At 54.9% G+C, this 27,526-nt stretch overlaps 2 protein-coding genes and 2 long non-coding RNA genes across 5 annotated transcripts in view; 2 read left to right on the top strand and 2 right to left on the bottom strand.

Annotated features, from left to right (window-relative positions):
* Window positions 1-3,880: 3,880 nt before the first annotated feature.
* On the top strand, window positions 3,881-10,358 carry LOC120615466 (uncharacterized). 2 transcript variants are annotated; one of them, XR_005656280.1, is made up of 4 exons: window positions 3,881-3,958; window positions 4,316-4,411; window positions 7,349-7,551; window positions 7,907-10,358. It is a non-coding gene; the product is annotated as an uncharacterized LOC120615466 (long non-coding RNA). The 2 variants fall into 2 exon arrangements; XR_005656279.1 differs by having other exon boundaries at window positions 5,504-7,551; window positions 7,907-8,047.
* Window positions 4,842-7,291, bottom strand: LOC120615475 (uncharacterized). The gene is made up of 2 exons (XR_005656282.1): window positions 7,154-7,291; window positions 4,842-5,195 (listed from the first exon to the last, which is right to left on the bottom strand). It is a non-coding gene; the product is annotated as an uncharacterized LOC120615475 (long non-coding RNA).
* A 3,357-nt stretch (window positions 10,359-13,715) lies between the features above and the next one.
* On the top strand, window positions 13,716-23,093 carry BRI3 (brain protein I3). Its single transcript, XM_039878542.1, has 3 exons — window positions 13,716-14,054; window positions 14,701-14,803; window positions 22,659-23,093. Exons 1-3 carry the CDS (start codon window positions 13,910-13,912, stop codon window positions 22,789-22,791), a joined length of 381 nt encoding a protein of 126 aa, XP_039734476.1. The 5' UTR covers window positions 13,716-13,909; the 3' UTR covers window positions 22,792-23,093.
* A 189-nt stretch (window positions 23,094-23,282) lies between these two features.
* The window catches only part of BAIAP2L1 (BAR/IMD domain containing adaptor protein 2 like 1), a 67,691-nt gene continuing 63,447 nt past the window's right edge, over window positions 23,283-27,526 (bottom strand). The window contains exons 13-14 of the mRNA XM_039878517.1: window positions 25,573-25,610; window positions 23,283-25,075 (exon numbers count right to left, since the gene is read on the bottom strand). Coding sequence (XP_039734451.1) covers window positions 25,000-25,075; window positions 25,573-25,610 — 114 coding nt within the window. The 3' untranslated portion in view covers window positions 23,283-24,999. The remainder of the gene's footprint in view (window positions 25,076-25,572; window positions 25,611-27,526) is intronic.

The following is a 27,526-nucleotide window of genomic DNA, read 5'->3' as shown; positions in this document are numbered from 1 at the left end:
TTGGAGTGGTGTGGAGAAGTATAAGAGCATGTCCTCAGAGAGCTGGACGTGGGCCCAGCTTTCCCACCCGCGGACTGGGCGGCATCCATGCTCGGTGCCCTGTCCGCGTGGGGGCCCTGGGACCAGTGGAGCGGAGCAGAGCCGAGCCGAGGCCAGGAACTGCTTCATCGGTTCCTCCCCAGGGCAGATCCTGCTCTGGCAGTCTCTAGCCGGGCTCTGTGCTGGACAGAGAGCCGATGGAGTCTGGAGGAGGTTATAATAAACCTCATGTGTGTAAATGGTTGTGAACACAATGAAAGACGTTTTGGGTCCAGTTGGTTTGTTTGACAAATTATGTTTCTGGAGTCAAAATATATAGCATGTTCCTTTTACATATAACACAGGTTATGGTTTGGTTTTGAACATACTATTTGAGTTTACTGCCAGTAAAAGCTCTTCCAGCTCCTGAAGCCGTCACGTGGTGCAGAGTAATGCACAAAGCAAATGGAAGGTGGGTCCGATGAGAAGCGTCTGGCCCACTAGATAAATACAGAGACCCACATTCCTGATGAGAAGCGTCTGGCCCACTAGATAAATACAGAGACCCACATTCCTGGTGAGAAGCGTCTGGCCCACTAGATAAATAGAGACCCACATGCCTGCTGGTGTATGAATATTAGGTATGGGTGCAAGTTTCATTTTACGTCCGGGAGCATAGTTTACGTTCAGCAAATTAACCTGGACTTTCTTTTATCTCCTCCTTACCTGTCTGTATTCTTTGCCATTGACCTGACTAGTTTATCTTCGTTGGCCCCTAATAACCATCTTTACACGCACAACTCAAATGAACCCTGATGGTGTACAGTCTTTCCTGCTTTCTCACGTCTCTCTCTCCCCCACTGAATGAACCTTTTCAGCTCCAGGCGAAAAGGCCTCTTGGCCAGTTTGAGTCCTTAGCAGTGCTCACGTAGAACCGAACACATAGCAAGCGCTCCGTGAATGTCCGTCGCATAAACGCTTGCCTCGGCCGTGTTTACAGGACTTCGCGTAACCGGGCGGAGGTCACATAGCTGAGTTTCTCAGGCATAAGCGACTCTCACTGACTTGCAGGTTTAGCCCATTGTTTGCGTTTTAGGTTTTAGAGATTTATATAGTTTTTGTCTTAGAGCAAAAGCATCGCTTCTTCACTTGAAGGCATCGTTGCCTGTATTTAGATTTGCTAATCTGAACGTGCACATGAATGTCGAGTTGCACTTTTCTACAGACAGTTTCCGCAAGTTTTCCTCTGACAAAGATGGAGGGAAGGGAGACAAACACCTCATTTCTGGCTGCTTCATCTCCCAGCTTAAGTATTACAAGGGGAAACAGAAGTGTTGAAATTAATTACTTAGCAGAGTGCGAGGAAGGAGCTCCGAACAGTGTGGGCCACCCCGGGAGCGGGCACTACTGGCCGAGGGGCGACGGGGGTGGCTGCAGCTGAGGAGCAAGGAGCACCAGGCTCACCACTGGACGTTGCCTCATTGGCTTTACGAAGCGCGGGATGATGGTAAGAATTAAAGTAAAAAAATACCATGAACCACCTGTGATTGAGTTTACTGCCGGCGAGTGGCAGTTTCCACAGAGAAAGGCAAAAATGAACAGTGGTGAGCAAAGATAAACCCCATCAGAGAGAGCCCAGGAGCGACCTAACCACCTCGTTAAACACACGGAGGGCCTGCTGGAGGTGGCGTTAGGAGAGGCCGGGGCAGCCGCACACATTGCCGGTGGAGACAGGAACGCACACGTGCGCAGGCCGGTTCTGCCAACCTCCGCCCTTTGGCTCACGCCCTTCTGATGTTTTCCAGTGCGGGATGTTATTTGGGGATCGAGGGAGGCATCTTCGTTCCTTTAATGAGGATCGAGTACCTATTATGTGTTAGGCAGGCATGAAGCCCCGGGAAGCCCCATATGAGTAAGAAAGTCACCCCCTCGAAGATCTTACAGGGCGGTCAGGGGGACAGAGGGGAAGATGACTACAGTACAGCATGCGAGGGGTTGGGGTGGAGCACCTACAAAATACACGGGCACAGAGGCCCAGCGTTCAGGACGTTCCCTGTGATCTAAGGCCGAGTGAGGGTGGCAGTGGAGGAAGGAAGGTGGGACAGACACACAGGACAGTGGCGGCTGTGCAGGGGAAGCCTAGGGGTCTGCCGGAGTCGGGGAGGGCGCACAGCAGTGAGTTCTGCCGAGCTGGAGCTTAAAAGTTCATGGGCGCTGCACAGAACCGAGACTACCAAGGGAGGCAGAGCCAGTGGCAGAAAAGCCAGCGTTCTCTCTTGTGGCCGGCGGGCGACAGGCAACCGTGGAGGTCCAGCCAGCCCAGCCTGGCCAGCTCAGCCACCCCTTTATCCCGAACACCAGATATACGTACAGTAATGTCTGTCACTCCGAAAGCAGCCCTCTCTCCATCATTTGGAAAGGTGCTGGATCCAGTGTTGTTTCTGAAGTGTTTCTGGAACTCTCACTGAGCAGTGATGTAGGTGGCCAAGTGCCCAGACCCAGATAAGCAGAGATCATAACCACGCCGTTGTAGCGTGCGCGTGCTCGGTGGGAGCCGGCGCCACCGTGAGTGCCGTGCACGCACCTTGCCTTCGACCCACAGAGGCACGTGGTGGCAGTGTTCCCGTTTTACAGACGAGAGCACGGGCTAGAGGTCGAGCGACTCACATAGTAAGTGATGGAGCTGGGGGTTGAACCCACCGGGCCGGGCCTGGGAGAGAAGCGGCAAGGCTAGAACGGCAGAGAAACGAGACGTGAAGGTTAAAATAAACAAGAAACGGGAACGAGGATTGTCAGTTGTGGTAAGGGCGGAAAAGCACGGACCTCCTGACAGTGGCTGAAGAGTCAGCTCTGCAAGGGCTCAGAAAGGGGCCTGGCAGGGAGAGGAACAGGGACCCTCGGAATGAATTCAGGAAAACGGGCGTTGAACTCGGTGACAGCCCATCAGCACTGTAAGGACCATGGAGAGCTCCTAGCTCAGTGCCTCTCTGCATGTGGAAACTGAGGCCAGAGGGGGAGGTACAATGGCTCCGGAGTGCCACAGACAGCGGAATCCAGGCCTCCCTACTTCCAGGCTAATGTTTCCGCAGTCCGGCAGCCACTCGTCCTGCTTGCAGCACCCTAATTTCCCTCCGAGGAGCCACCTCCTTTGCCTCACTGACCCCCCGTGGGTCTTGGTCAGCTCTGGCAGCTGTAAGAAAAATACCACAGACTGGATGACGTAAAAAAACATTTCTCACGGTCCTGGAAGCTGGGAAGCCCAAGATCAAGGTGCTGGCAGATCTGATGTCTGGCGACAGCCCACTTCCTAGCTTGTAGACAGCCACTCTCTTGCTGTACCCTCACAGGACAGGGGCTCCGGCGCTCTCATACCTCTTGTAAGGGCATTACTCTCATCACGAGGGCTCCACCCTCACGACCTAATTACCCCCCAAATGCCCCAACTCCAGGTAGCATCCCCCTGGGGATTAGGGTTTCAACTAAATGTGGGGATTAGGGTTTCAACTAAACATAGTCCATAACAGCCCACATCTCCAGCCTCAGCCAGTCCACTAATGCCGTTCCCCCCCAGACAGGCTAGGGTCAGGGTTAGACAGGGGACTCCACAAAGCCATCAGGGTGAATTAGAGGCTTCTGCCTTTTCTCCAACTGGAGTTGGCCCACAGGGGTCTTCCTCAGTCATCACCGTCAGGCAAGAAGCTGACCTGGGTCCTCGGGAGGGAGGGAACCTAGCCCAAGTGACACCGTTTCAGACTCTGTGACCACTGTGCCTGGCCTTTCATCAGTCACGTCTTTTTTTTTTTTTTTTTCTTTCTCCATCCTGACTTTGGGAATAACAACACCTGCCTGCCCTCTGGGTTGTTAGGGGGATGAAGTGAGAAGGTGCGTGCACAGCCCTTACATCAGTGCCTGGCACCCTGCGAGCACTCACATATTGCTGGTATGTACACCGGTGACCTTGAACGAGTTTTCTTTCACTCAAGAGTCTGAAGAAAATAGCGATCTGTTATTACCACTGCGTCACGCTGTATTCACAAAATTCAATGTTGAGTTAATTGAAAGGGAGATTATCCTGGATGAGTTTGGTTTAATTAGGCAAGGGACTTTTAAAGAGGGACTTGGCCCTTTCTGAGGCTAGGTACTCTCCCGCTGGCCTTGCGGTATCGTGGTCTCTGGGGAGGGCCATGGGGTAGGGACCAAGGACAGCCTCCAGGTTCCGAGGGCGGCTAACAGCTGCAAGAAAATGGATCCTGCCAACAACTCGAATGAGCAGATTCTTCTCCACCCACACTTCCAGGTGAGAATGCAGGCTGGCCGACACCTGGAATGCAGCCTTGTGAGACCCTGAGCAGAAGACCAGCTAAGCCACGCTGACTCCTCAACTACGGAAACTGTGAGATAATAAATGTCCATTGTTTTAAGATGCTAAATCTGTGGTAATTTCTTGTGTAGCATAGAAACCTAATACAGTAGGACATTGCTAACATATGGGCATATTGTTTTCCCCTGATTATGAAGTGATGCTGTATATGTGTTTCTGTCTGTATCCTAAGTAGAAACAGGTAAATAAATGCATGGGACCAATGAACAAAGCCAGTAGCCCCAGAACAAGCAGGAACTGTCAGCACTGGTGGTTACTCGTGAGAACTAGGGGTGCCCACCCCAGTGCTCAGACACACAAGTCAGGTAATGAGCAGGCTCAGCATGTGTTCCCAGGTCATGCACTACCCAATTGTCCCCAAGACATGACCACAAAGATTGAATCCTACATTTTTTGGCGATGGAATTTCTAGATGGCCTTGCTAATTTTAATACAATATTAATAAGGCAAACATAAGTTTTTAATAATGCTAACAGATCAAGTCACTGTTTCATAATGATAGGGCTACGTTAATCAATCATAAAAACCCAAAGATGGGTTATGTAATGCTACCAAGCAAGACTTAAAATGCATCGTTGTAGGGGAGACACAAAGTTACAGAGAAAAACCTTTGTGAGAGGTTGGAACTTTCCAGACCTGTAGACGCAGCAAGTGGCATTTACTTATGAAAAACAACTTTAATCTGATGGCTTTGGGAAGAGTAACCAGTTCTCGCCAAGAATCAGTCCGCTTATAACCCAGATGCCTTGACGCAGCCGGTTAGAGATGGTATGCTTTTTCTTTGAGGCCTGCAACCCTGGAAAAATATCAAAGTACATATAGCTGGAATCTAAAAAGGTACTTTAAAAAAAGTAAAGGAAATAATAAACATGTTAGTTAAACTCACGATGTTGATATTTGAAGAAATTGGTTTTGTTATCTTTACATTAGTACATGCTTTATTCTCTATCTAAGGTGTTTGCAGTATTCAAAAGAATCAACCATGGCATGTTTCTAACTGCAGTTGTATTCTTCAAGAGAATTACTTTAATATATTCGCAATTGTTGTTTAGATGTGAAAAAAAAAAACCACCCCACAAAGATTTGTAACATTTGGTTCTCTAGACATGAGCTCAAACTGAGCGTTAAACAGAGCACCGGGAATGCGGATGTCCAGTTCGTGCCGGGTGCTCCTGGGACAGTTAGGGACCTCGGCACCAAGGAAAAGAGGACCTGCGTTCTGGCGTCGGAGCGGAGGACCTGGTTTTCCAGCACACAACCTCTGCTATAAGACAGAGGACAGAGACCATGGGCATCTCGATGGATTTCCAAGGATCTCCGAGCAAAAAAAGCAAATCGCACACAAAACAGAGTGCAATTTCACATGGGGACAAAGCCAACCCTGGTAGATTATATGTATACACGTGACCAGTGGGAAAAGATGACAGGGCCCACTCTAAGCCCTTCACTGTGACACCTGTCGGGGGCAGGGGGACTGGCATGTTTTACCTAGCGTAGATGTCCAATGTGCAGGGTGCCCAGCAGCACCCAGTGCTTAGAGGCAGCCGCCACATACCACCCACAGGTGCTTACTCGGTGCCACCCACTGCCTCGTTTGCCTCACAAAAATCCAGTGAAGTGGGTGCAACTATCACCTCATTTTATGGATGAGAAAACTGAGTCTCCAGTGGGTTCCTAGTGAGTAGTTCACAGAAACGGAAGACTGACAGCCAGACGGCCTGGCCTCCTGGAGCCTGTGCGCTTAGTCGGGAAGACGTCGGGGAGCCCTCCCTACCCCGCCGACTCAATAGCAGCCAGCTAAGGGTCCCATGGGAACGTGCCGAGTGAGCGATGCGGGGAATGAGAGGAAGGAAAGACCGGCCCGTGTGAGGGGTGCTCCTCGCAGGGGTGCGACGCCTCAGATGCTGCTCGGAAGGCCTTGGGTTTTATAGCGCGGGCCGTGGGGAGCCGCTGGAGGTTTGAAGCAGGGAGTGGAGTGGGGTGCTGGTGAGCATGGCAGAGCACTGGCCCTTGAGGATGATTCTTCCGGTAGTCGGTGTGAGGGGCTCGCAGAGACATTGGACACGACAGAGGCCAGGGCCAGTCACGACATAGAAAAGGCCGTGTAGCCTTGAAGATACCTCAGTGAGGCTGTTTAAAAAAAGGCCAGACTACAGGTTCTAGTTTCTATATGTAGGAATATAGGAAGAGGATGTGTTTTCACTGAAACGTTGCTTACGGATTTTGCTTATTGTAATCATGGAAACGTCAGGTAACAGCTCCGTTTGAAAATGGATTCATTCCTCAGGCCTTGTGGTACGTGGTGTGCCGTTAGGAACTAGTCTACGTCTCGTACCTGTTCCAGTTTTTCTCCCGCAGCAGCCAGTGACCAGGACACGCCCTGGACAGAGGGGACCCTGCCGGGCTCCTCCTGCCAGCCCCTGCCTTCCTGGACCCCGACACCAGCCTCATACACAGTGCCCAGGGGCCCTCACATTCTCCTGGCACAGGTGCGGGGTGCATTTCCCTTTTCCTTAGCTCTGCTTTGGAGCTGCAGAAGGAATTTGTCCTGGGGAAGGAAGGGAAATGACCCACGAAAGCGAATGAATGCATGATGGCCTCATCTGAGGGCCTACTCATGGATAAGGCTACAGTCCCCTCCCCACCTGTTCCTGCTGACACTTTCTAGGGACACAGGAAGAAGCCTGCCACCGGGCCTTTGTCTTTGGTGCCTGTCACGTTTCGTCCCCACCTGTCTGGCCCTACAGTTCCTACCTCTCACAGTCATGGTTTCATCAAGGGTCCCCTCGCCAGTGGTATGAAACAGGCGTCTCCCCAACCAGTCCAGCCCCCGGAGGTGAGGTGGTAGGTGGCACCGCGAGCCTCTTCCTAGCGGCAGGACTCCAGGCTCAGAACCTGAGAATCTTCGCGTCAGGGCAGGATTGTGAGGCTGCATTCTGTCCCCTGCAGAGGCCTGCCCTGCCTAGTTCCTCCCAGGCCACTGCTGTCGAGATGGCTCCTCCCTCGTGGCTCTCTCTTCCATCACTCATTCATGTTGTCGGACGCTGCCTGTCTTCTGCCGGAGCGTAAGGGTGCTCTAGCCAGCCCCCTCCTCAAGCTTCTTCCCAGGGGCGTCTCCCCGAAGCCAGCCATGTCCACAGTGCAAGCAGCAGGTAGGACCACCGGGAGGGGTCAGGGAGGGAGAGCAGGGTGGGCTTGGCCAGAGGAGGAGGAGAGGGATGGGGTATGAGGAAAGGGTCCTGGCAGCAGAGGCGGCCTCTGCTTCCTGAGGACCCCAGCCCACTGCGGCCCTCCAGGCCCGCTGCCTTGCAGAGCCCGGGCTCCGGGACAGCTCCGCCTCGGAGCCTTGGTTTGCCTCTGCGCTGTGGCCTGCGGGACCGAGACGGGCTGTTCTGGCAAAGCAGAATTAGAGCTGAGAGAAGGGGGCCCAGACCCGCACGGGCCTGCACGGGCCTGTGAAAAACCACCATCTGGGGATGGTTCACACAAGTCCTCTACTGACCCCAGGAAGTGACATCTTCGTCTCAGCTCAGCAGTGGTCATTTGCTTTCCCCCAACCAAAGAAGATGCCTGGTTGTCACCAGATTCAGTACAAGTTCACTTCAAGTTCACCTTGGTTTCTACCGCCATAAACAATTGGGATGGGTCTCAGAGGGAAATACCTTCTGTAAACCGGAGTAACGTCCATTGACAGAGGGCAGAACAGCTTTGGGGTGACATCACTACCCCTGAATGACACTAATCACAAAAATCCACCGAGCCTTCGTCGTCTTCACAGCCATCTTCCCGTCTCTCTCTGGGCACTCTAGAGTTTCTAAAACCAGGATTGGCCTTCTGGAATGTTCCAGGCCTATTTCTAGTCTGAGAATGCGCTTCACAGTGTTTGGGCCAGGGCTCAGTTCTGGAAGCAGAAGGACCTAGGTTTGAATCCTCACTTATTTGCCAAATAACCCCGGGCAAGTGGCCTCGAGTTCACTCTGATGGTTGTTGAGCACGTCCCGCGTTCCATGACACTGTCCCGGCCCAGGAGGGGGTCAGCAGACACGACGTGGCGGGCACAGGCTCTTTCCTCATCGGCAAACCAAGGGTAATAATACTCGAGTATCATGGCCCCGATAGGAAGTACGAATCACCACACAGTGACCAACAGGAGCGTGACAGATGTTGGTTTCCCCCTTGACATTCCCATTTAGAAACGTGTCAGTCTATAAGTCGGTGAGGTAAAAATGCCCCCACAGAAGGGACACCGTGAAAATTCTGAAATTATGTGGCAGTCTCGGGGTAAGCAAGGCTGGCTCCCAGGGGCGAGGTGACTTGCTCAGGTCGCACGGGGCGTTGTAGACCAGTCCAGATGGGAACCAGGTGTTCCAACCACAGCCCACTTCCTCCACGGGCCTCCCACAACTTCCAGATTTGGCTGACGTCTTCCGGGACTCCCCTTGCCTCCAGTCAAGAAGCCGTGGACAAGCACCCTGTCCCGTGACTCTGAATATGGCAGAGTTAAAGGCATTACACTAGTTTCGTGTGTGGTTGCCACAGACGTGTCGACCCCGTGTTTTTAGCCTCTCATCTGTCCATGCGTCGTACGTCCACGAACTCTATCGCACAGCTCTGCAGGGGTGAGCGCAGCTGCCTGGAGACCTACTCAGCTAGAAACTTGCTAACCAGAATTTACTCAGTTCTCATGAGGATTGCTAGAAAATGGTGACTGAAAGCGATGCTTTCTATGTTCCGTGCACGAGTAAGTGTGGTCATCCAGTGGGGACCACCTGTTAGTGGAGAGAGGAGCACAGATTTAAGTACAGTAATGTATATATTACTTACGATAACATGTACCATGTGACTGGCCGTGAAGTCGTGTGTTGTGTAGAAACGTTTGTGCTTAATTTATAAAATATTTAGAAATATTTGCCTAGTAGAATTCAAGGCTCACTGTTAAAACCGAAAACTCGGTATGTAGTTAAGGTAAACAATGAGCAAATAGCATATGTTTGGCGAGGGCCTTCTCTGAGCCAGGCACTTGTTACTGCTTACAGCCTCGGGTCTTGAAACGGTATTTGCTTCCTCCCCGCCCCTTGTGAGATGCAGGCTTAAATGTGAAAGACGCTCATGTGATGGGTTATTCACACTTCTGCAAGCCTGTCAGAAAGGGCAGGCTCCTCGTTATGGTTTCCTCTGGTTCCATCTGAGGAGAGCACTTGGTAACTGTCAAGGTCTGGAGGGCAGTGGCACCTCCTCCAGCCCCGGGCAGGGGCCAGCACGTCCACTGCCCCTCCAGGTCCCATGCCGAGTGCTCCCAACAAAACATGTACACATAGCAATTAAAATCCCTTTTACTCACTTTCATGGAAATGGCTATGCTAAACATTCTTAAATGCATGCATGATATAAAAGTAGATTAAGAACAGAATTTCAGCTATCTGAAAACTATGCACAGAAGAAGGTGTGGTCCAAGTCGTCTTCAGTAAGGATGTATTTGTTAAAATCAGCAAACAGTGGCTTTTCTTGTGCACCTCGTGTGGAGACAGTGTGCTGTGATGATTAGGGTCCCGCGGGCTGGACGTGGGGTCTGAAGAGCCCCCTTACTTGGCTGGCAGTCCTCAGAAAAGTTACAAAACCTCTCTGTGCCTCGGGTTCCTCATCAAGCGGTCGAGGGATACGGATGCCTACTTCGCAGGATGGCTGGAGGGTGAGCTGAGATGTAAAGTACGCTGCGTGTGCGATTAACGCCTGGTCTCACTTGGAAGTAAGCGTCACCGACCCCCGCTCTTACGCCGCAGGTCGCCGCTCTCTGGCCTGGTCCAGCACCCGTTCTCCTCGGTGACTTTCATACCTTTGTCTTTTCTCCTCGAAACTCAACACTCCCTCTTCTATCCTGGGTCTCAGGTGCTGACATTGTTTCTTGTTTCGCCCACCCGCACCGCCGCCCACGTGCCCCGCCTTCTCCCCTCTCTCTGGGCGACGCATCTGGACTCCCTCTGGGCACCAGACCCTGTGCCCTTTGGCCTCTTCCGTCCTTCTTTCTCTGCATCCTCCCTCTTCGGGATCCAATTGTCCCCACCAGCCTATAAACATGCTATTACTGTCTTTCCCCCTAAAACACAAACGCTGGTCCTTCTGGCCTCCTCACGGCTCTGCTCACCTTCTCACTTGCCCACTCTGGACACGGATGCAGAATCACACACCACCGCATGGCCCTGCCGACTCCCTTTGCCCTTGACCCTGCTCATTTCACAACCCCCACCCCAGCGCTTAACACTTCCCAGCGCCACGCCCACCCCATCAGAGCCTGGGCTGCTGCACAAGGCAGGATGCCGCCGGGCAGACCGTGCGCTCCAAAATGCTGGCTGAGTTGGCGAACGGCCGTTGGTCCCTGAGAGCATCTCGGACCTTCTATCAGAAGGATGCTTCACAGATACCTTCCTGCACGTGCCGTCCTTCCGTTAGGTCAGCGAACGAACTTCACTTTGGGATATGCATGCACCTAGGCAGCGGTGTGACCTCTGCCCCTTTCCCCTCTCCAGCTGGCCTCTCTTGATCCGCTGTCACCTGCAGCCAGAAACCCGAGCTTCCTGGGTCTTCCACACCCACCCAGGAGGCATCACGTCTTGATGGGCTCTTAACCGCTCTCACAGGCTCCTCCCCATCTCCACAGCTGTCCTCTCCTCCTTGCTCCCCCTGCTCCCTTCCCCCACGTGCTGCTGCCAGGGTCATTTTTCTAACGTGCAGACCCCCTCTTCCTCCGCCCCAGTGTAAAGGGCGCAGTTTGGCTTTACTGCCATCCCGCCTCAACATCTGGGCCGCATCCCCTGGCCAGCCCCACCCCCGCTTCCTGGAGACGTTCCCAGGTCTCCAGCCACACTGAGGGACCCAGAGTTTTGGCAGGTCATGGGCTTATGGCGTGCTCTTTGTGACTGTAGTTCACTCTGCCCGGAATGCTTGTCCCCTGGTCTCTCAGACCGAGTCGCCGCTGGCCTTCCGGGCGGGGCTCCTGCCTTGGCACTCCCAGGGCACCTAGGGCTGATGGGCACCTCTAACGCCCTCACGGCACGAGCCTTACTGCACTGCCATTGTGAGTTTTTTTTTTTTTTTTGGTCTAGGCTGCTCCTTTTTTGTGTCCCTGGTAAGTCATCTTTGTCCCCCCAGGCCTTACATGGCAGAACCCGGGACAGCAGTCCACACTCAACTTGCTGGATGAATGAGGAGAGGGACCTGCTTTGAGTCAGTGATGCTGGGAAATCTCCAAGCCACACCGTGTTTTCCAAGCTAGAGGCACTGCTGGGGGGGAATCTATTGGACGAGAAGGGAGCCAGAGGCTCCGGATTTTGTGGAGTCTGATTAGCAAACACAGGCCCATGAGGAAGGGAAAATTAGCCATGAAGCTGAAGGGACAGCTGCCAGCTTACATTTAGTCTGACAGGAAGGACATGGCTGGGCTAGCTGACGCTGCTTGTTAGCAGTCTGCAAGGCAGGGAAGGACAGGGGCCCCACATGGGTGTCCACAGCTGTCCAGGTGTCGGGAGGCCTGACTGGCTGATGAGGCAGAGGGTCGCACCTGTTTTCACTGGCAGTCTCACTCTCAGCTGCTCTCACCCTGCGGTTCTCTCGCAGGTGCTCTGAGGAGCCCATGTCTGCCCCATTACAGGCCAGGACCTTTGTTGGCCCTGAAAGTCTTGTCCACTGTCAGCCCATCTCTACTCTCGACCTGGCTCTCCCCTTAATGCTAGCCAGGCCCTTACCTGGCCTGCCCTACATTCCTCCCCACAGCATTGGCAGCACGATGACCAACACAGGAGATAAAAGACAGACGGGCTAAACTCGTGATAAATATGAAGGTGATGACCACGAGAAGAACATATCTGCCAAAAAGGACTCCTGGCTAAGTGGGCTCAAATTCATAACCAAAGTCTAGCAGCTGTTGTTTACAAAGGTCCCTCATGCATGCTGCGTTTCAGGGAGAAGCTACAGACTGGGCCACCAAGCCTCCTGCACTGTCTTCCAGCCCAGCTGAAGCGACCCTTATAAAAATGCTCCAGGATCAAAGTTAGGTCTGAGATTCCCCTGCTATTGAGAGGCGCACAGCTATAGTCTCACTAGCATTTTCACTAACCAATCAGAGCAACTCTATTCCAACCAATCAGAATAATGCTTTTTAGACCAATCACACTGTGAGGATTTAGAGTCTTCATTTGCATGCAAACTGACCAATCAGGGACCAGGGGTGGGGACTTCTTTCTATATAAGTCAGCTCTGTGGCACTGTCCTTTCCTCTTAGCGTGCAGTTGGCAATAGTTTGTGATGGCAAGTTAAAAACCTGCTGGGCTCTGAGTGGAGCCGTGGTTGTCCCAGAGCTGGGTGAAGGTGCAAGCCGTCTGAAAAGGGGTGGACAGGCAAATGATACAGAAGGTCCTGGGAGGTGCAGAGGAGTTACACATGTGAGACGCCTCAAGCTTGCAGACCTTTCCTTTCAAAGTCTTATAACGAACCCCCTAAGCATTAGGTGTGAGGGAGCCTGACAGAGTGGTGATGGTGGTCAGGTGTAGGGCACTTACCCTCTTTGAGTCTTAATCTCTGTTCTTTAGGGATTTAAGAAAGTACCTCCTGGGTTGACGTGTAGATTAACAAAGCGGAGGAACAAGAGGAACAACGATGGGGCAGTGCCCGTCAAGCAGTAGGAGTCCAATATTTAGGGTTCTGCCCCCAACGGAGGAGTTATTTGTAATCAGTACTGTATATTACGTAATATGTTGAAAAGCGAAGTAATAAACCCCAGCTGAGCGTGACTTAGCTACTCCCCACTATTTCCTGCAAGAGTTTGCACTTCCACTGACCCTGGCTGTACCCTGATTGGGCTCCGGGGTCGCTCAGAAGGCGGAGACCGAATCCCTCTGCCCGGGAGCAGAAATAAACAGGGGGTCGCCAAGGCCTTACTGCAGGCCGTCCTGGCTCCAGGCCCCTGTCCCATGGTGGGTGGGCTTGGGCTCTCGGATTCCCAGCTAGCAAGAAGTCTCCACCCAGTGAGATGCGTGGGATCGGCCTGAGCGCTGGGCCGAGGGTCAAGGGCCATAAAGGTCACGACCCCAGTGTAGCGTCTGCGGGCTAGTGTGTAGAAGGGGGTGGGGTGGGGGTACCTCCTCGCGGTTGGAGGCTGGGGGCGGGGGCGCAGATGCCATGAGGGAAATCACAGTGTAAGATGCACAGGGTCATGGCCAACAAGTGGCCAGTGGGGCAGCCCCGCGGCCCCTTTAAGACGCCGTTTGGTCCCGCCCTGCGCCGCACCCCCGCCGGGAGTCGCGCCACGTGACCCGGGTCTTGTGACTGGAGCGGGGGGAGGCGCGGAGGGGAAACCCGCCCGCAGCCCGCGAGAGGGGCCAGCCCCGCCGCTGCCGCCGCCGCCCGCGAGGTGCGGGACCCGCCTCTGCGCCGTCCGGGCGTCCCCGCGAGTCCGAGCCGGAGCCGGAGCGGGAGTTGGAGCGGCAGCCGGGCCGGGCGCGGTGGGCGCCGCCCGCCATGGACCACAAGCCCCTGCTGCAAGAGCGGCCGCCCGCCTACAACCTGGAGGCCGGCCAGGGCGACTTCGCGTGCGGCCCGCACGGCTACGGCGCCATCCCCGCCGCGCCCCCGCCGCCGCCGCCCTACCCCTACCTCGTCACAGGTGGGCCGCGGGGGTCCGCGGGACGGCCCTGGGGGGTAGGCAGGGCCCTGGGGGCCGAGGTCGCGGGGCGGGGAGATGATCCGGGAAGGGGCCCGGGGCGGGGCCGAGGGCGGGCCGAGCGGACGGGGCGCGGGGCCCTTGGTCCCGCCAGTAAACTTGGGGCGAGTCAGACCTGTGGCGACCTTTAACCCCGAAACCAACTTTACTCGGGACGCAGCCGCGGCCGGGCGCTGCCGAGGGGCAGACCCGGTGCCAGGAACGCAGGGCCCTGGAGTTGTGGCCCGTGGGGAAGAGTCGGGGGCAAAGCTCCCGCACCAGGAAGCTGTTGTCGGGCTCTGCAGCTGGGCGCTACCCGAGCACCCTCAGCCCACCTTGGGGTTGTGCACGCCAGGCTCGCCCTTCCCGGGACGCAGCACAACCCCGTTTCAAATTAACTTTATTGATGATGTCTTGTCTGCACTTTAGCACCTAGTAAAGCTGTGGCCCTTAGTGAAGGAGGCACTTAGTGAAGGCAGCTGTGGTCTTGTATTTGAAATGGAGTTTTTTAGAGGGGGCGGTAGGGGATGGAGAGAAAGGACAGAGGTGGTCCTCCAAGTCCCCTGATCTTCATTCCTGGCCCCTTGATGATATGCCTTCTTGATCATAGGGCTACCCACTCACCACCCCAGAGTCTACAGCATCCACAGTCGAAATGTCACCCGGTACCCTGCTAATTCCATCGTTGTCGTCGGCGGCTGCCCAGTGTGCAGGTATGTCAGAGGGGCCCCCAGGAGCCTCTAAGAGTACACACACCCAGAACTTTACAAAGCGTAGTGGCTGGGGCTGGTCAGTCTTGGCTTGGAACACGTTGTGGTGTGGGAGGGGGTGGGTTCATCAGTCTGAGAACTGAACATGATTCATGGGGCAAGCGGGGTGAGTTCCCTTTGGGCCATGGAGTCCCAAGTGAGGGGAATGCAGAAATGTTAACAGTTGGACGGACAGCCTCATGCCCAGTTCTGGGACCTGCGAGTTCGCTCTGCGCTTGCTCCTCGAAGGTGGTGAAGGTCCCCTTCCCCTGGGAAGTGGCTGCTGGCCGTGCTGGGAGGGAGAGCCTCGACTCGGAAGGCTAGTGTGTTTGCGAGGAGCTGGAGGGCAGCTAGCTGCATGAGGATGAAAATGCCACAGTTCTTTCTTTGGAGCAGGAGTGGTTTTTCACACCCTCAGAAAAGCCGCCAGAATCGTCCGAGGGCTGTTTGTGTGGCGGGCTAGATGCCTGTCATGTGTGAGTCTTGATTCCAGTTCAGGGATGACCTGGTTCCTGCCCTTGGCCGAGTCGAATGCTTGGTCCGTTTGGAAAGTCAGCGCAGACTTGGCAGGGACCGTGTTTCCTGTCTGGGAGGAGGAAGTTCCAGTCTCCGAGGTGGGACTGGGAACCTGGTTTAGCTCCGACTTCATTTCAAATGCGCATCTGGAAGGCCCAGAGTGGAGTCAGAGGGAAGTTCATGATCCAGGGTCACAGGAGCAGCTGTGTGGGGGACCAGGTCCTGGGAAGCAGGAGGGCAGGATGGAGATGGTGGCAAAGCGCCGGAGCCCCAGAGCCACCCTTAACCCAGTCACGGGGGCTGTGGGCCCGGGGGAGCCAGCCAGGGGACCTCGTTTGCAAATCCGAAAAGGGTATCTTTTCTGACACAACTTAGGCCTTTGGAGAATGTGAAGGGGAGGGCTGGGACCGTGAGGAGGGTGGCAGACCAGTGGCCGACTTTTGAATGCCACCTTCCATGTGGTATGAGGGGATGTGAAAGCCATTGGAGTTTGAAGGCACATGAGTGGGCTGAGATGAGACGCGGCAGGGACTCCGAGGCTGGTCACGTGCTGCTGGGCTGGGCTGGGCAAGGGTCAAGGCTTGGTCCTCTGGAGGTTGCCGCCGGGAACTCTGGGAAGTTGCACTAAGCTGGGTGACAGAAGCCTGCTGTACTTGGCTTTGAGGCTGGTCCTGGATGTTCGGAGCCCTGCTGCGTGCATGGTCCTTCTGTCCCCCGCTCAGCGCAGCTGGAAGACTCCAAGGGCCGGTTTTTGTTTTGTGAGGGTTCTTCAGGTGATGTCCCAAATCTGAGGAGGGTCAGGATGGTGCCAGGGCAGAGGGGTTGGGCTCGACTTCCAGCATCTCCCTGCCACGTCTGACTGCCACCTCCCAGCACCGCCTAGCCTGCCGGAGGAACTGGGTTCAGATCCTGGCCTTGTAGCTACCAGTTGCCATCTGGGAGGTGGGGATATCTGCTGGGCTGGTCTGTGAGGCTCTCTTCAGCCCAGGCCCCTGTGCTGGGAGGGGTGGACGCCAGCCGCAGGGGCCGCGTGGCTGGTGGAGGCGGGGAGCCAAGGCTGAGCTGTATTCAGGGCTGTGAGGCTTCCAGGCCACTGCCGGGTGGGAAACGTTTCCTGATGCCTCCCTTTCCCTGGGCTGGGAGCTGTGCCATTTGGAGGCCTGTGGCTTCTGCCTTGGCCCCCAGTCATGCCAAATCTGGATCAAGGTCAGGCTGTGCTCTGCCCTCTGGGGAGGGTCTTGCACTTGGCTGAGGGGAGGGCGTCGGCATTTGAGAACAGGCTTCTTCCCTTTTATGTTGGGGTCACCATTCTGCCTGGGCGGTGGGTGGCAGGCAGTGAGGAGGAGTGGGTGCTCAGACACAAGTTTGGGGGACCGAGCTGGGAGCAAACAGACTCCCAAGGCGCGTGCTCCTGCAGGCCCTCCTTTCTGTGGGGGTGAGCGGGTGGCTGCCAGCCGCCAGCAGTGAGGGCCCTCCCCACACTTGGGCTCTTCACGTGGGGGTGTCCCTGTCCTCACTGCTGGAGAGTGGGCGGCCCCTCACCCCGAGAGGCCCCTCTCTGCCTTTGCAGCGGTGCTGGCCCGCGGTCTGGCTGGGAGCGTGGGCCGGGGGCGGCTCCTCTCTGGGGAGAGCCGAGAGGTTTCCCCAGGGCACGGCCCAGTGTGGCCGGTCTGTGTGGTGTGGTCGGGCTGGGAGACGGGCCACTTGTTAGTGACTGCACTGCTGCCCTTTCCATCCAGCCTGCCAAGCTCTGGCCCTTTCCCTCCTGGCAGCTTGGCAGAAATTTGCTGGTCACACGTCTGTGATTCCCTCTGAGGTCTGGCATAAGAGGCCTGTGTCCCTTGTCTCTTTGCCTCTGTCTCGCCTCCCTTAGGCAGCCTGACTCCATCTTTCCTCTGTAGTCGCCACACGAGCATTTCTTTCGACTCCAGCAGATGAATGCGTGAGCTCCTCATTTCACCTCTGTCTGCGGCCCTTGGCCTGCTGGGGCTTCTGCCAAGGCCCCTGGGCCTCTGATCTGGTCCTCCCGTGGGGGTGTGGCTGTCTTTAGATGCAGGATGAAGTGGCAGCACTGTGGATTTGGGATCCCGGGCCTGGCCAGGTTCACCCTGGGCTGTGCTGGGGCAGCGGGGTCAAAGGCTGGAATGTGTGGTAGGTGGGCCCAGAGCCTGGCCCGCACCAGACTCTCCGCTGACATTGGGCGGGTATCGTTGGATATTTAGTTTTGGGAGTGAGCGGAGAGGTAGGAGGTAATCCAGGAACAAGCAGGGTCTTGGAAGCCAAGATAGAGGCTCAAGGCACAGCTGTCAGGGTCAGATGCTGCCTGGAGGTCAAGGCAGCAAGGGCCAGGATGTGAGCTGGGAGGTCAGCTTGCGGGCTGCTGGTGACCCGGAGAGTTCTCCGGGGCAGAGGCAGGCCTTGAGGGTGTAACTCAGGGCATGGGGTAACAAGGTGGCGTGGAGAGGGGTCATGAGAGGTGGGGCATGTGACAGCCTTGGGGAGTTGGTTATGTCCGGACTGGTTAGAAAGCAGGCTACCAGGACAGACCCTGCCCATGTCCACAGCCTCGTGGGCTCTCGCTGGCCTAAGGGGGGAAGGCCCCCAGAAACCCAGGCCTCCAGGCCCCTGCCCTGGCCAGGCCTGCACTCTTGGCTCGGAGGCCCATGGCTACCAAGTCATCGGGCTTCTTCACGGCTGCACCTGGAGTGGCCGGTGGCTCTGTGGAGGTCCTGAGCACAGTCCCCGACAAGGCAGCTCCTCGCCCCCATGGGAGACCTGTTGGAGTGGAGACCCCGAGAGAGCTGGAGGCTGGGCAGAGGCACCTCCCGAGGGGGGCACGTGACTTGGTCTCTGAAGGTGGCTGGCCGGGTGTTTGGGGCATCTCACCCCTGCCCTGCCTCCGCTCGTCCTGTGGCCACCAGGAGGAAGTCTCCTTTCCCGAGGAGGCTGTGCTTCCAGGAGGCTGCTCCTGGGGTTGGATGCTACCTTGAGCCTCCCCGTGCTGGGTGGAGCGAGTGGGGCTGAACGCAGAGGGCTGATGGAGCAGGGTCCCTAACTAACTGCCCGAGTGTCCGTTGGGTCTGGGTGGGGCAGCCCGCTTACCTGAACATGGCCCTCCGTTCTCTGGGCTCCAGTTTCCTGTAAGGGGGACAGTGATGGTGCCTGGGTGGGGTTGTTGTGAGGAATATAGGACATGGCGAGGATAAGGTTCCTCCAGGTTGGGTACCTGGCCTTAGGATGCTCTGGGAACTCGTGGGCTACCGGGCCTCTATCCTGTTCATCCTGGAGGCCCACGCAGGCCTGTCCCCTGGGCAGTAGATGTCAGTGGAATCAAGTGGCCACTTTCTCTCGGAAGGTCAGAGTCAGGAGTTAAACATTTTCAGAATTAGTTCTCTAATTTCCCCACCTTCCATACCCTTCCCTGACCCCTCCCCCCACACCTATTGCTCAAGAATGTGGGAGGGGCCTGCAGCCACAGCCAGAGCCGCTTGCTCAGCGTGGACTCTGAGCCAGTTGACAGAGAGTTGAAACTTCCTCATCCAGGACTAATGGGAGCTTTTTGGGGTTTGGGGAGAAGGGTGCAGGCCGTTGGGGAGAGGCTGGTAGGAGGGCGCGGTCTTCCCCTGGGGCAGGTCTCCCCACCCCATGCTTATTCAGGGTATCCCTCCTCCCCCCTCCCCAGGCTCCATGGGAACAGGTAGGGGGCTGCATGTCGCTGCATCAGGATGGGCAAGACTATTTCTCAGTTCAGAAGATTTGGGATTTTAAAAACTAAATTATGCCAGCACTGCTTTTGAGGTCTGGGGCAGTACCCGTAGTCAAAACATTAATATTTCTGTGGTAAGACATGAATATTCACATTAAGTGGACAGAGCAGGTCACGTGGGATCACCAGGTGAGTTTGCTGCAAATATATTACTTATTTAAAAAGTTCTGCTTTCAGAGCTTTTGGCATTTGGAATTGTGGGTCAAGAGGCATAGGTCTTTGGGTTGGCAGGCGTGGCACCCAAGGACTGACCCTGTGCTTGGAACTTCCTGCTGGCCAGACACCATTCTTATGTCCCCCGGGCTTAGGCCATTGCTCTCAGATGGTGGCCGGGGTCTGGTCACAGATTTGCTGGCAGGAACTAGATTCTGCCGAGCCCTCATTTCTGAAGGAAAATATCCTTGCCTTTTCTGGGGACATGGCAATCTGGTGGCCTGGCTGAATGGGGGACAGCAAGGTGGGCAGGGCTGGGGAGGAACATGGCGGGGCGGGTCTTGTAGGTCTCAAACACGTGATACTGAGGGCGTCAGAAGTGGTGGCCCTCGCTGCCTGTTGTCTCTGGCCAGAGTAAGTGATGGGTCTGGATGGCAAACTGCAGGTTTGAGGGGTGAGGGGACGCCAAGCAGCTCCACAGGCTGGTCTCCTGGCCTCTGGGAATCAGTGCGCAGGCGGAGCCAGTCCCCCTACCTCGTGGCACTGAGGGCCCGGTGACAGGGACCAGCTCTCCTGGGCTCTTTCCAGCTTTAGACGGTATAGACCAGGGTTTTGGGGTTTGGGCAGAGTGAAGGAAGAGGCAGGTGGGGTTGCTGCCAGTTGACATTTGACGCTGCAGGACGGCAGCAGCCAGTGACACGGCAGTCCTTGTGGCTGGGTTCACGAGACCACGGCAGCTAGGGGGCTTCTCCAGCGGGGGGCGCTGGGCATTCATCTGCACCCCCTCCAGGGCACTGAGGGGACATCTGGGTCGGGGGGCCCTACCCTAGCCGCCTCCCAGACCTCCTGGAGCCTTTGAGTAGACACATTGGCTTCGAGGCTCTGTCTTTACGGCTTTGATGGTCAGGTGAGGTAACCGAGTATCCAGCCTGGTAGGTAGTCTCTGTACTTGGGGCCTCATTGGTCCCTGGAGGGGACGCTGGGTGAGGACCCTGGCAACTCCTTCAGAGGGAGGCTTTTCCTCTGGAAGGTCTTTGGCTGGTACAGATGACCTGGGTATGAGGCCTGGTTTGCTTTGTCTTCTGCTTTTTCACTGGACATTCTAACGGGATGCGCAGACCCATGTCGTTCCTGGGCTTTCAGCCGTGGAGGAAGCAGGATGCCGGCCGGCGTGGGGCCAGTGTGGGGCCGGAGCGCCAGGTGGTCTGCGGCCGCCGGGCTGCCTCCAGCTCCACTGGAAGTGGCTTGATGAGCATCAGTAGTTGTAGGAGCGGCTGGCCATGACCGTGGACACAGCAGGTGTGTTCCCAGCCTAGAGCAGCCGTGTCCTCCTACGTGTGGGGACACAGCTGGTGGGTCGGGGCCTGCCTGAAGCCCCCGTCCTCTCCTTTGGCGGCGTGGCCTCAGGTGCTTTTCAGCGGGGTCTGACAGGGCCTTGAAAGCTGGGGCGGGTGGTCTGGGCCCCACCGCTGGGCCTGGAGTCTCAGGGGCGGGGGGGCAGCCCCGGGGGTGGGGCTGAGGAACTGTGTGGTGGTGGCCCTACAACCTTGTGTTTATGAAAACGGTGACCGCCGACACATTCAGGCCTCCGTGCCAGCAGGCCTGTGGGCCTGGGAAACGGGGTGGAACAGAGGTTCACGGCGTCTTCGCTGCGGACTTCTCAGAGCTTGTCCTCAGCTAACGCATAGCTGGGGCTCCGGGGGAGGGCAGGTTCCCCAGACTGACCGGAGAACCCTTTTCTTTTCTGTGGCGCTCATCAAGGGGCGACTAGCGTTTCAGGATGAGCGCCTTGGGAAGTGCTTCTAGCGCATGTCCTGTGTCCCTTTTTAGGAGTGTTTTAGGCAGTTTCCCCAAGCAGGTGGGCACTGAGTTCGCCTTTATCTGAGCAGGTGAAACCCAGACTTCTTTGGTACGTTTTCCCACAAATGCTGGCGGAGCAGGGAGTGGGTCCGGCTCCCGTTCCCGTGGCCGCGTGCTGGAGCCAGGCGCTCCCCCTGCAGCTCGGGTGCGTGGGGCCCCGGGGGCAGGTGAGCAGCAGCAGCTTCAGCATTTGCGTGGATTTCACCTTGACACTTGTTTGCTCTTTTGTCTTTTAATCTGAACCTTCCTTCTCTCCATGCAAGGGGGCAAAACAGGGAGTGGCAGCTGCTTGCAGGGCATCGTGGGCATCTGGGGTCCTTAGCAGCATTTGATGGATAGGAGTGGATAAAGTGGTTTCAGAAAGATCGAGAAATCTGGGCTGGACAGGTTGGGGGGCATGGGAATGGGCCTTCTGGGGGCTTGGTGACAGGTCCTCCCCTTTGGGAATGCGAGGGTGAGCTCGGGGTCTCCCTGCTGAAAGCAGGGAGAGGCGGTCAGGCCCCTGGCCTGACCTTGCTTCCTGCCAGGCCCTTTCCCACCTCAGGACAGGCGCACCCCGAACCCTCTTTTTCTTATTTTGTCTGGTGAATTCTGGTGAAGTGTCTTGCCTGCCACAGACCCTCAGGTCATAGGGTGGTGCCCTGGCCACCCAGGGAGGAGCTTGGTCTGGTTGGCTTTCCCTGGCTCCTGGGAGTGACACATTTCTCCTTTGGTTGAGCTGGCTATTGTGGGTCTCACTTTAATTTCAGTTCTGTACCCAGAGCTTTCCAGAAGTAGGCTAAGGAGCAGGGGTGGAGCTGAGCACGTGGCTCCTGCTTCCCATTTCTGGGGCCTTTGAAAATGACCCTAGCAACAGTGGTGACTTTAGGTTCCTGCACCTACACTCACTGGCACGTGATTTGGGTGATGCTCTTTAGGTGTCTTAGGTATCGTATATTGTGCGTGTTAAAGGTGAACTTGACTTTTTCTGGAAGCAGCAGCTTTGAGATGAAATTTTTTCAAGGTAAGCGAGACATGGCTATTTTAATTCTTTCAACTAAAATCGGCTCCCCCCCTCCCCCGAAAAAAAAAGCAAACAATTCTGAACTCTATCCCTATTTTTGGAATTTCCTTTTAGGGAGATGTGACTGTAAAACTTTTCGACATTGGGAAAAAACATTCAAATGATGTGGTTTTCTTGGTCTTGCTGTTTTCAGAGATGCAAGGATTTTTATAGGAACTAGCATTTCCTTCTTCTGTAAAGAAAATGCAGCAGATTATGTGGTAACTGAATGTTCTTGCCTTTGTAAGTAGTGATGTTCACGTTTTCTGAGTGGTGACTGCTAGTCGTTCATCTTCCTGTCTGTGGCACATGCAGCCATGCCCGGCAGGGGGAAGGGCCGCCTTTGCAGACAGTCACCTTGAGGCACCAGGGGTCCTCGTCAGTCTGCTCTTGTGTGCGAGGGGCCAGGGGTTCTGGGTCAGGGGTCCGCTGGGACATCAGGCCGAGGACCCTAACCCGAGTGCTGCCCTCTCTCTCCACAGAGTCGGGGTCCTGGAGGACTCCTTCACCTTCCTGGGCATCTTCTTGGCCATCATCTTGTTCCCCTTTGGGTTCATCTGCTGTTTCGCCTTGAGGAAGCGAAGATGCCCTAACTGTGGAGCAACCTTTACCTAAAGGGAACAGCACACCTGGCTTTCCTGCACCCAGCTGGCTTTCTCTGATGTAAATGTCGTGTACAGGAGCTTTATTTGATTCCGCTTCAGGACTGTTTTGTAAAGGGAGGTGGGACAGACTCGGCACGTGCAGGCCGGGTCCCGGGCACGGGGGTCACAGAGTATGGACACGCAGCAACACTGCTCCCGGGGTTAACGACAACTCAATAAAGCACTGCTTTTATTTTTTGCAGTCTTCAATTTGAGAAAGGTGAGAAAAGGTGAGAAATACTGTTTTAAATAAATGAAATTCATACCATTGTTTACCTGGTTTTGCTTATTCCGTGTTTGTACACTGCCACTCACAGAAGTAGTGTTCTGTTTGGAAAATTTCAAACCTGTTTCAAACAAAACAGACAACAGCTCACACGCACACCGCCTCGCTGCAACACTGCAACTCGTGGTCAGCGCTGGTCTCGTGTTATTTCTTGTTGGCATTTAAAACTCAAGAAAATGTTTTCAAGTTCTTTTATTATTATAATGAAACAATACCTTGACATTTACAGAACATGCACCTCGGTGCCAAGGACAAGGCAAGCCTCCCCATCCTGTGAGGCAGGTAAGTGACCACTGTAATACATTCTGTTAAGGTGTAGCCTGGGGCTGGGGGAGTCAGGTGGGTCTACAAATTGCATCCAAGAGTCCAGGCCCAGTGTGACCCTGTAACAAAGCTGGAAGGCCCCAGAGTGGGTGGGGGATGTAGAGGTTGGGGGGCCAGGGTGTGACACGCTCCCACCCCTCTCGCTTCTAAAACTTACACCGTGTTCTCTCCCCCTGTTGAAAATAATGGGCTTCTGTGAAGCCTGCTCTTCCCTAAGTTTAACTGAATTTGATTGTGGTTTCTTCGCTGGCTGGAGGGTCTTTTCTCAAGACAGGTGTGCTGCTTGACAACTGCACTTTGCCTGAGTCGGTCCTGGGGGAGCCCTCACATAGTCCTTGGCCGACCCAGCCAGGAAGAGGATAAGACTATGAACCTGAAACATCATACACTTACACTGGTTATACCTGCATTTGACCTTGATCAATTTCAAGCTTTTAGGAAAAATAGTATTTATGGGGAGACTGAAGGAGCAAATGCTATGATCAGCAACAAGCCCCCTTCCCTGCCTACATCACAGTGCCTGGCCTGGCTGTGAATTTTAATCACAATTCTCCACTCCTCTGAAATGGGGCCTAAATCCCTGGTAGCCAGAGACGTTTGGCCACTTGCTCAGAGTCTCCTCCCACGGAGGCCAGGTCTCAGCTAAGATGCAGACCCTCCCAGTCACCAGACCCAGGCTCACAGGGTCCTCCTGGCTTTATCGGTCTGTTCACGAGTCAGTACCTGGTTGAAAAGTGGAGAAATTTGGACCCCAAGAGATCTAAGTTTAGTGATGGTGGAAGCTTAGCGAGAGCACCCCGGTTTCTGCACGTGGAATCCCGAGATGCACGTGTGAGCCAGACCCATGTACTGCTTTGGCCTGGCGGGTTTTCATTGGTCAATTCAGTTGGTAACTCAGAATTACCAAATTCAGTAACTCTGGAAAGTTGATTCAAGTACTAAATGTCATGGCTGTAATAGGGATAGGCACAGTTTATCGGTGCTCTACAGCTATGTCTAAATCATGAGAAAGTTGAGGATTTGTCCATCTGGGTAGCTCTGCATTTGATTAAACAAAAATTTTAAGTTAAAAAATTAAATTTTATATATTTCCATAATTTATATTGCTTAAAATAATTTGCATGCTAAGATGTAAACTTACACAATGTTCCTTTAGCATAAACATCATAATGCTACTTCAGAGCAGGTGCTTTATAAAACAAAACTGGTCTCATTCTCATTCAGGTACAGAAAGCCAGTTGTGAAAGCATTGACTGTCCCTTATCCTGGCTACTTAAAACATAATCAGACTACTTAAAAAGTGATACAGTAAGGATTGGAACCAAATTTACTATTTTTTGAGAAAAATTTTAAATGATTGACTTGGTCACTAAATTTATCTTAAAGACAATGTGCAAACCCCAACTATGTGAAATTGAGAAAATGCATTGATTTGCTCAAGTAGAAGACATTTTAAATCAGGTGTGCTCTGGTGAAGCGGTACGACAGCTACAGCCCACACCAAACTCTACCCACTGTTTCGCAAGTGAGAACTTAACACAGAAGAGCCAGAGCCCCGTGGCCGTCTTTTCATCGAATGATGGGTGCCGATCGGTCGTTTGTCACCGTTGGTCGGAGTTTCACAGTAGCAAAAGGGTTTTCTCCACTGTGGGGAAGAAGAAAAATGTCTGCAGAAATAGTGCAAGATGGGAATTTAATTTTAAAAGCGCTAAAAACTATTGTCCGTGCTCTCTGAAATTCTACAGCTCACATAAATTCCAGACAGCATTTGCTGACTGTGACAGTTTCACTCTGGCAGTTCTCGCCATGCCGCCCGTGACAGAACTGCAGTTCGCTCTCTGCAGTCTTTCTGCTGGGGGGCGGGAGTGGGGGTGGGAGAGGTGTTATGTGGGAGAGCCACGTAGGACCAGGGCTGGATTATAAAGCCACCAAATGCAGCATGTGACTAGGAGACTGCCCTTCTGGCCCCGGGTGCATGGCTCCCTGGACTGTGATGAGCGCAGGTGGCTGCGGCCTCCTGACCCTACAGGCCTGTGTCTCCTGTGCACCAAGGCAAGCCCTTCGTGGGGACACTACAGGCCACTCACCAACAGGGAGGTGGCAACTTCCAGCTTGAAAGGGCTTTAGGAGAGTTAGACATACCTGAGGAAAGGAGGCTTTGCCGTCCCATTCGTGTTATTCTGTGAGAAAGATAAAGGTGAAGTTTATGGAAGGCTCGTGAAATTGAGACATTTTAAATAAGACCCAAAGGTAAAGGCACCTAAAACAAGGGACTGTTTAAAGCAACAAATGGTGAAAAGTGCCCTGGAGTCTCGATTCATTTGAGATGACCCAGGTATCTGTAAAGTCACTTGAAAGAATAATGGCAAGAAGGGAAAACGTTTGAAAAGATGTGAGGGTCCCTCCCTAAGTGCTGGGACGTCTCAGACTCGGAAAGCTTGGCAGGGTCTGCTGCTCCTTGCCCTTGGCCTTTCAGCTGCAAAACTAGTTAGTGACTGCAGCTGGCTTTTGGGGAGCCCACTCCTGAATGATGCCATGAAAAATGGTAATTAAAGTCTTGCTGGGTTTTGGTGCCCATAGACGAGTGCTCACTGCTACCCGGAGATCTTGCCGGAAGTTTGAGGAGGAAGCGCGCACACGAATGTGCCAATACCGCATTGCCTTTAGGGACCCCGAGCCCTGCAGATGCCCGGCAGTCCTTAGGGAGCGCTGGGCCTCACCTGCATCCCAGGGACTTGGGGGGGTCTCCCCTTGTGGCCGGGACTCAGTGTCTGCCTTCATTCCAAAGAGCCGGCAGCTTTAGGAACCAGCTCTCAGTCTGCTCTGGCTATCCTAAGTCGCTGGCTGCCTGGAGAGGTCAGTGTGCGCGTGGTCTCGGGCACACAGGGCTCTGAATTAGACCAGACAGCTTCCCTGGCTTGCGGCCGGGGTTGAAGGCCACACTGGGGCTCCTCTGGCCTCTACTGGGTTTTGGACCTACTGACTCTCAAGGCAGAGGGAGGGCGAGGGACATGGGCCACTTCAGGCCTGCACCTGCTGTCTGGGGACCTGAGGACCTCACATCTTGAACGGGGGCGGGGTGTGGACAGTAGGTCAGCAAGGTCAGTCACCTCGATGGGGCGCCTAGGAGGCAGAGTCCGGATGCAGTATCTTTCTCATGGGAGCACTGCAGCCGCCCTCCTCAGTGCATCCTAACAGGGAATGGTTTCCTCCGACAGGCCCAGCTGAGCTCCGTCCGCTGGCCCCAGAGCATGCACTTCTGACTTCCAGCATGTGATTATGTTTAATTTCTAACTTATTTAAAAAATACACCAGATGCCTGACACACAGTCCCACCCGTTAACGTGTCGCCTCAACTGAAAGCTCAGAACGAGAGCCGCCAGGGCTGGGAGGCACAGAAGCACACATGCGAAAAGGTTCCTGTGGCCAGGGCCAGGGGGAGGGGCAGCTGTGTCCTGGCCTGGGAAGTGCACTTCCTGCCAAGCCCGTGGCCTGTGTGTGACACTCACTGGAAACCACCCCTTTTTGCCTTTCCTCGGGCACAAGTCTCTCCCCACCACACATATCAGGTCTGAGGAGCACTCCGCACCCTGAACTGGCAACCAGAAACACCCCCACCTGGGAGTGCCCCCCAAATGTCCTCAAGGCAAACCCCGGCGCGTGTTCCCGCAGGGCCTCCCTCCCAGCCCCCTCGCGTCACCTGGGTTGCTTAGCCCACAACACTGCAGAGAAGCAAAGGTGGAAGAGAAATGTCTTATCCTTGAAAGTAAAGTGACAAGAAGCAACAACTTGTACTGCGAAGGAGGAGGGCACAACAACTGTTGAGACGACAGCCTGGAACCACAGCGTGGGCGGGTCCTGGGGCCGCCCCGCGCCCCCATGAGCGCACTCCTGGTTCGTTCAAGCAACACACATGGGCACCATAGCCCGAATGTCCACAGACGGGGCAACCACCTTCTATCAGCCAACGCCCCACAACCACTGGATGCCACAGAAGGACACGCAGCCCAGCTCAGCTCGGAGGGGGTGGGGGTGGGGGGGCGGCGGCTGGGGGTGGGTCATGTCCTGGCTCGTGACCTGGTGCTGGTCACCAGCT

The sequence above is a fragment of the Pteropus medius genome, unplaced genomic scaffold, assembly GCF_902729225.1.
Source record: "Pteropus medius unplaced genomic scaffold, Ma_sr-lr_union100, whole genome shotgun sequence".
NCBI classification, from domain to species: Eukaryota; Metazoa; Chordata; class Mammalia; order Chiroptera; family Pteropodidae; genus Pteropus; species Pteropus medius.
Note: the sequence above shows the minus strand (reverse complement) of the source record. Positions and strands in the feature narration are given on the sequence as shown.

Excerpts from the sequence above, each read along its gene's own strand:
- BRI3 (XM_039878542.1), top strand. The coding sequence starts at position 13,910 with ATGGACCACAAGCCCCTGCTGCAAGAGCGGCCGCCCGCCTACAACCTG. Across the intron at positions 14,055-14,700 it reads CTACCCCTACCTCGTCACAG|GGCTACCCACTCACCACCCC; the intron begins GTGGGCCGCGGG and ends TCTTGATCATAG. Across the intron at positions 14,804-22,658 it reads GGCGGCTGCCCAGTGTGCAG|AGTCGGGGTCCTGGAGGACT; the intron begins GTATGTCAGAGG and ends CTCTCTCCACAG.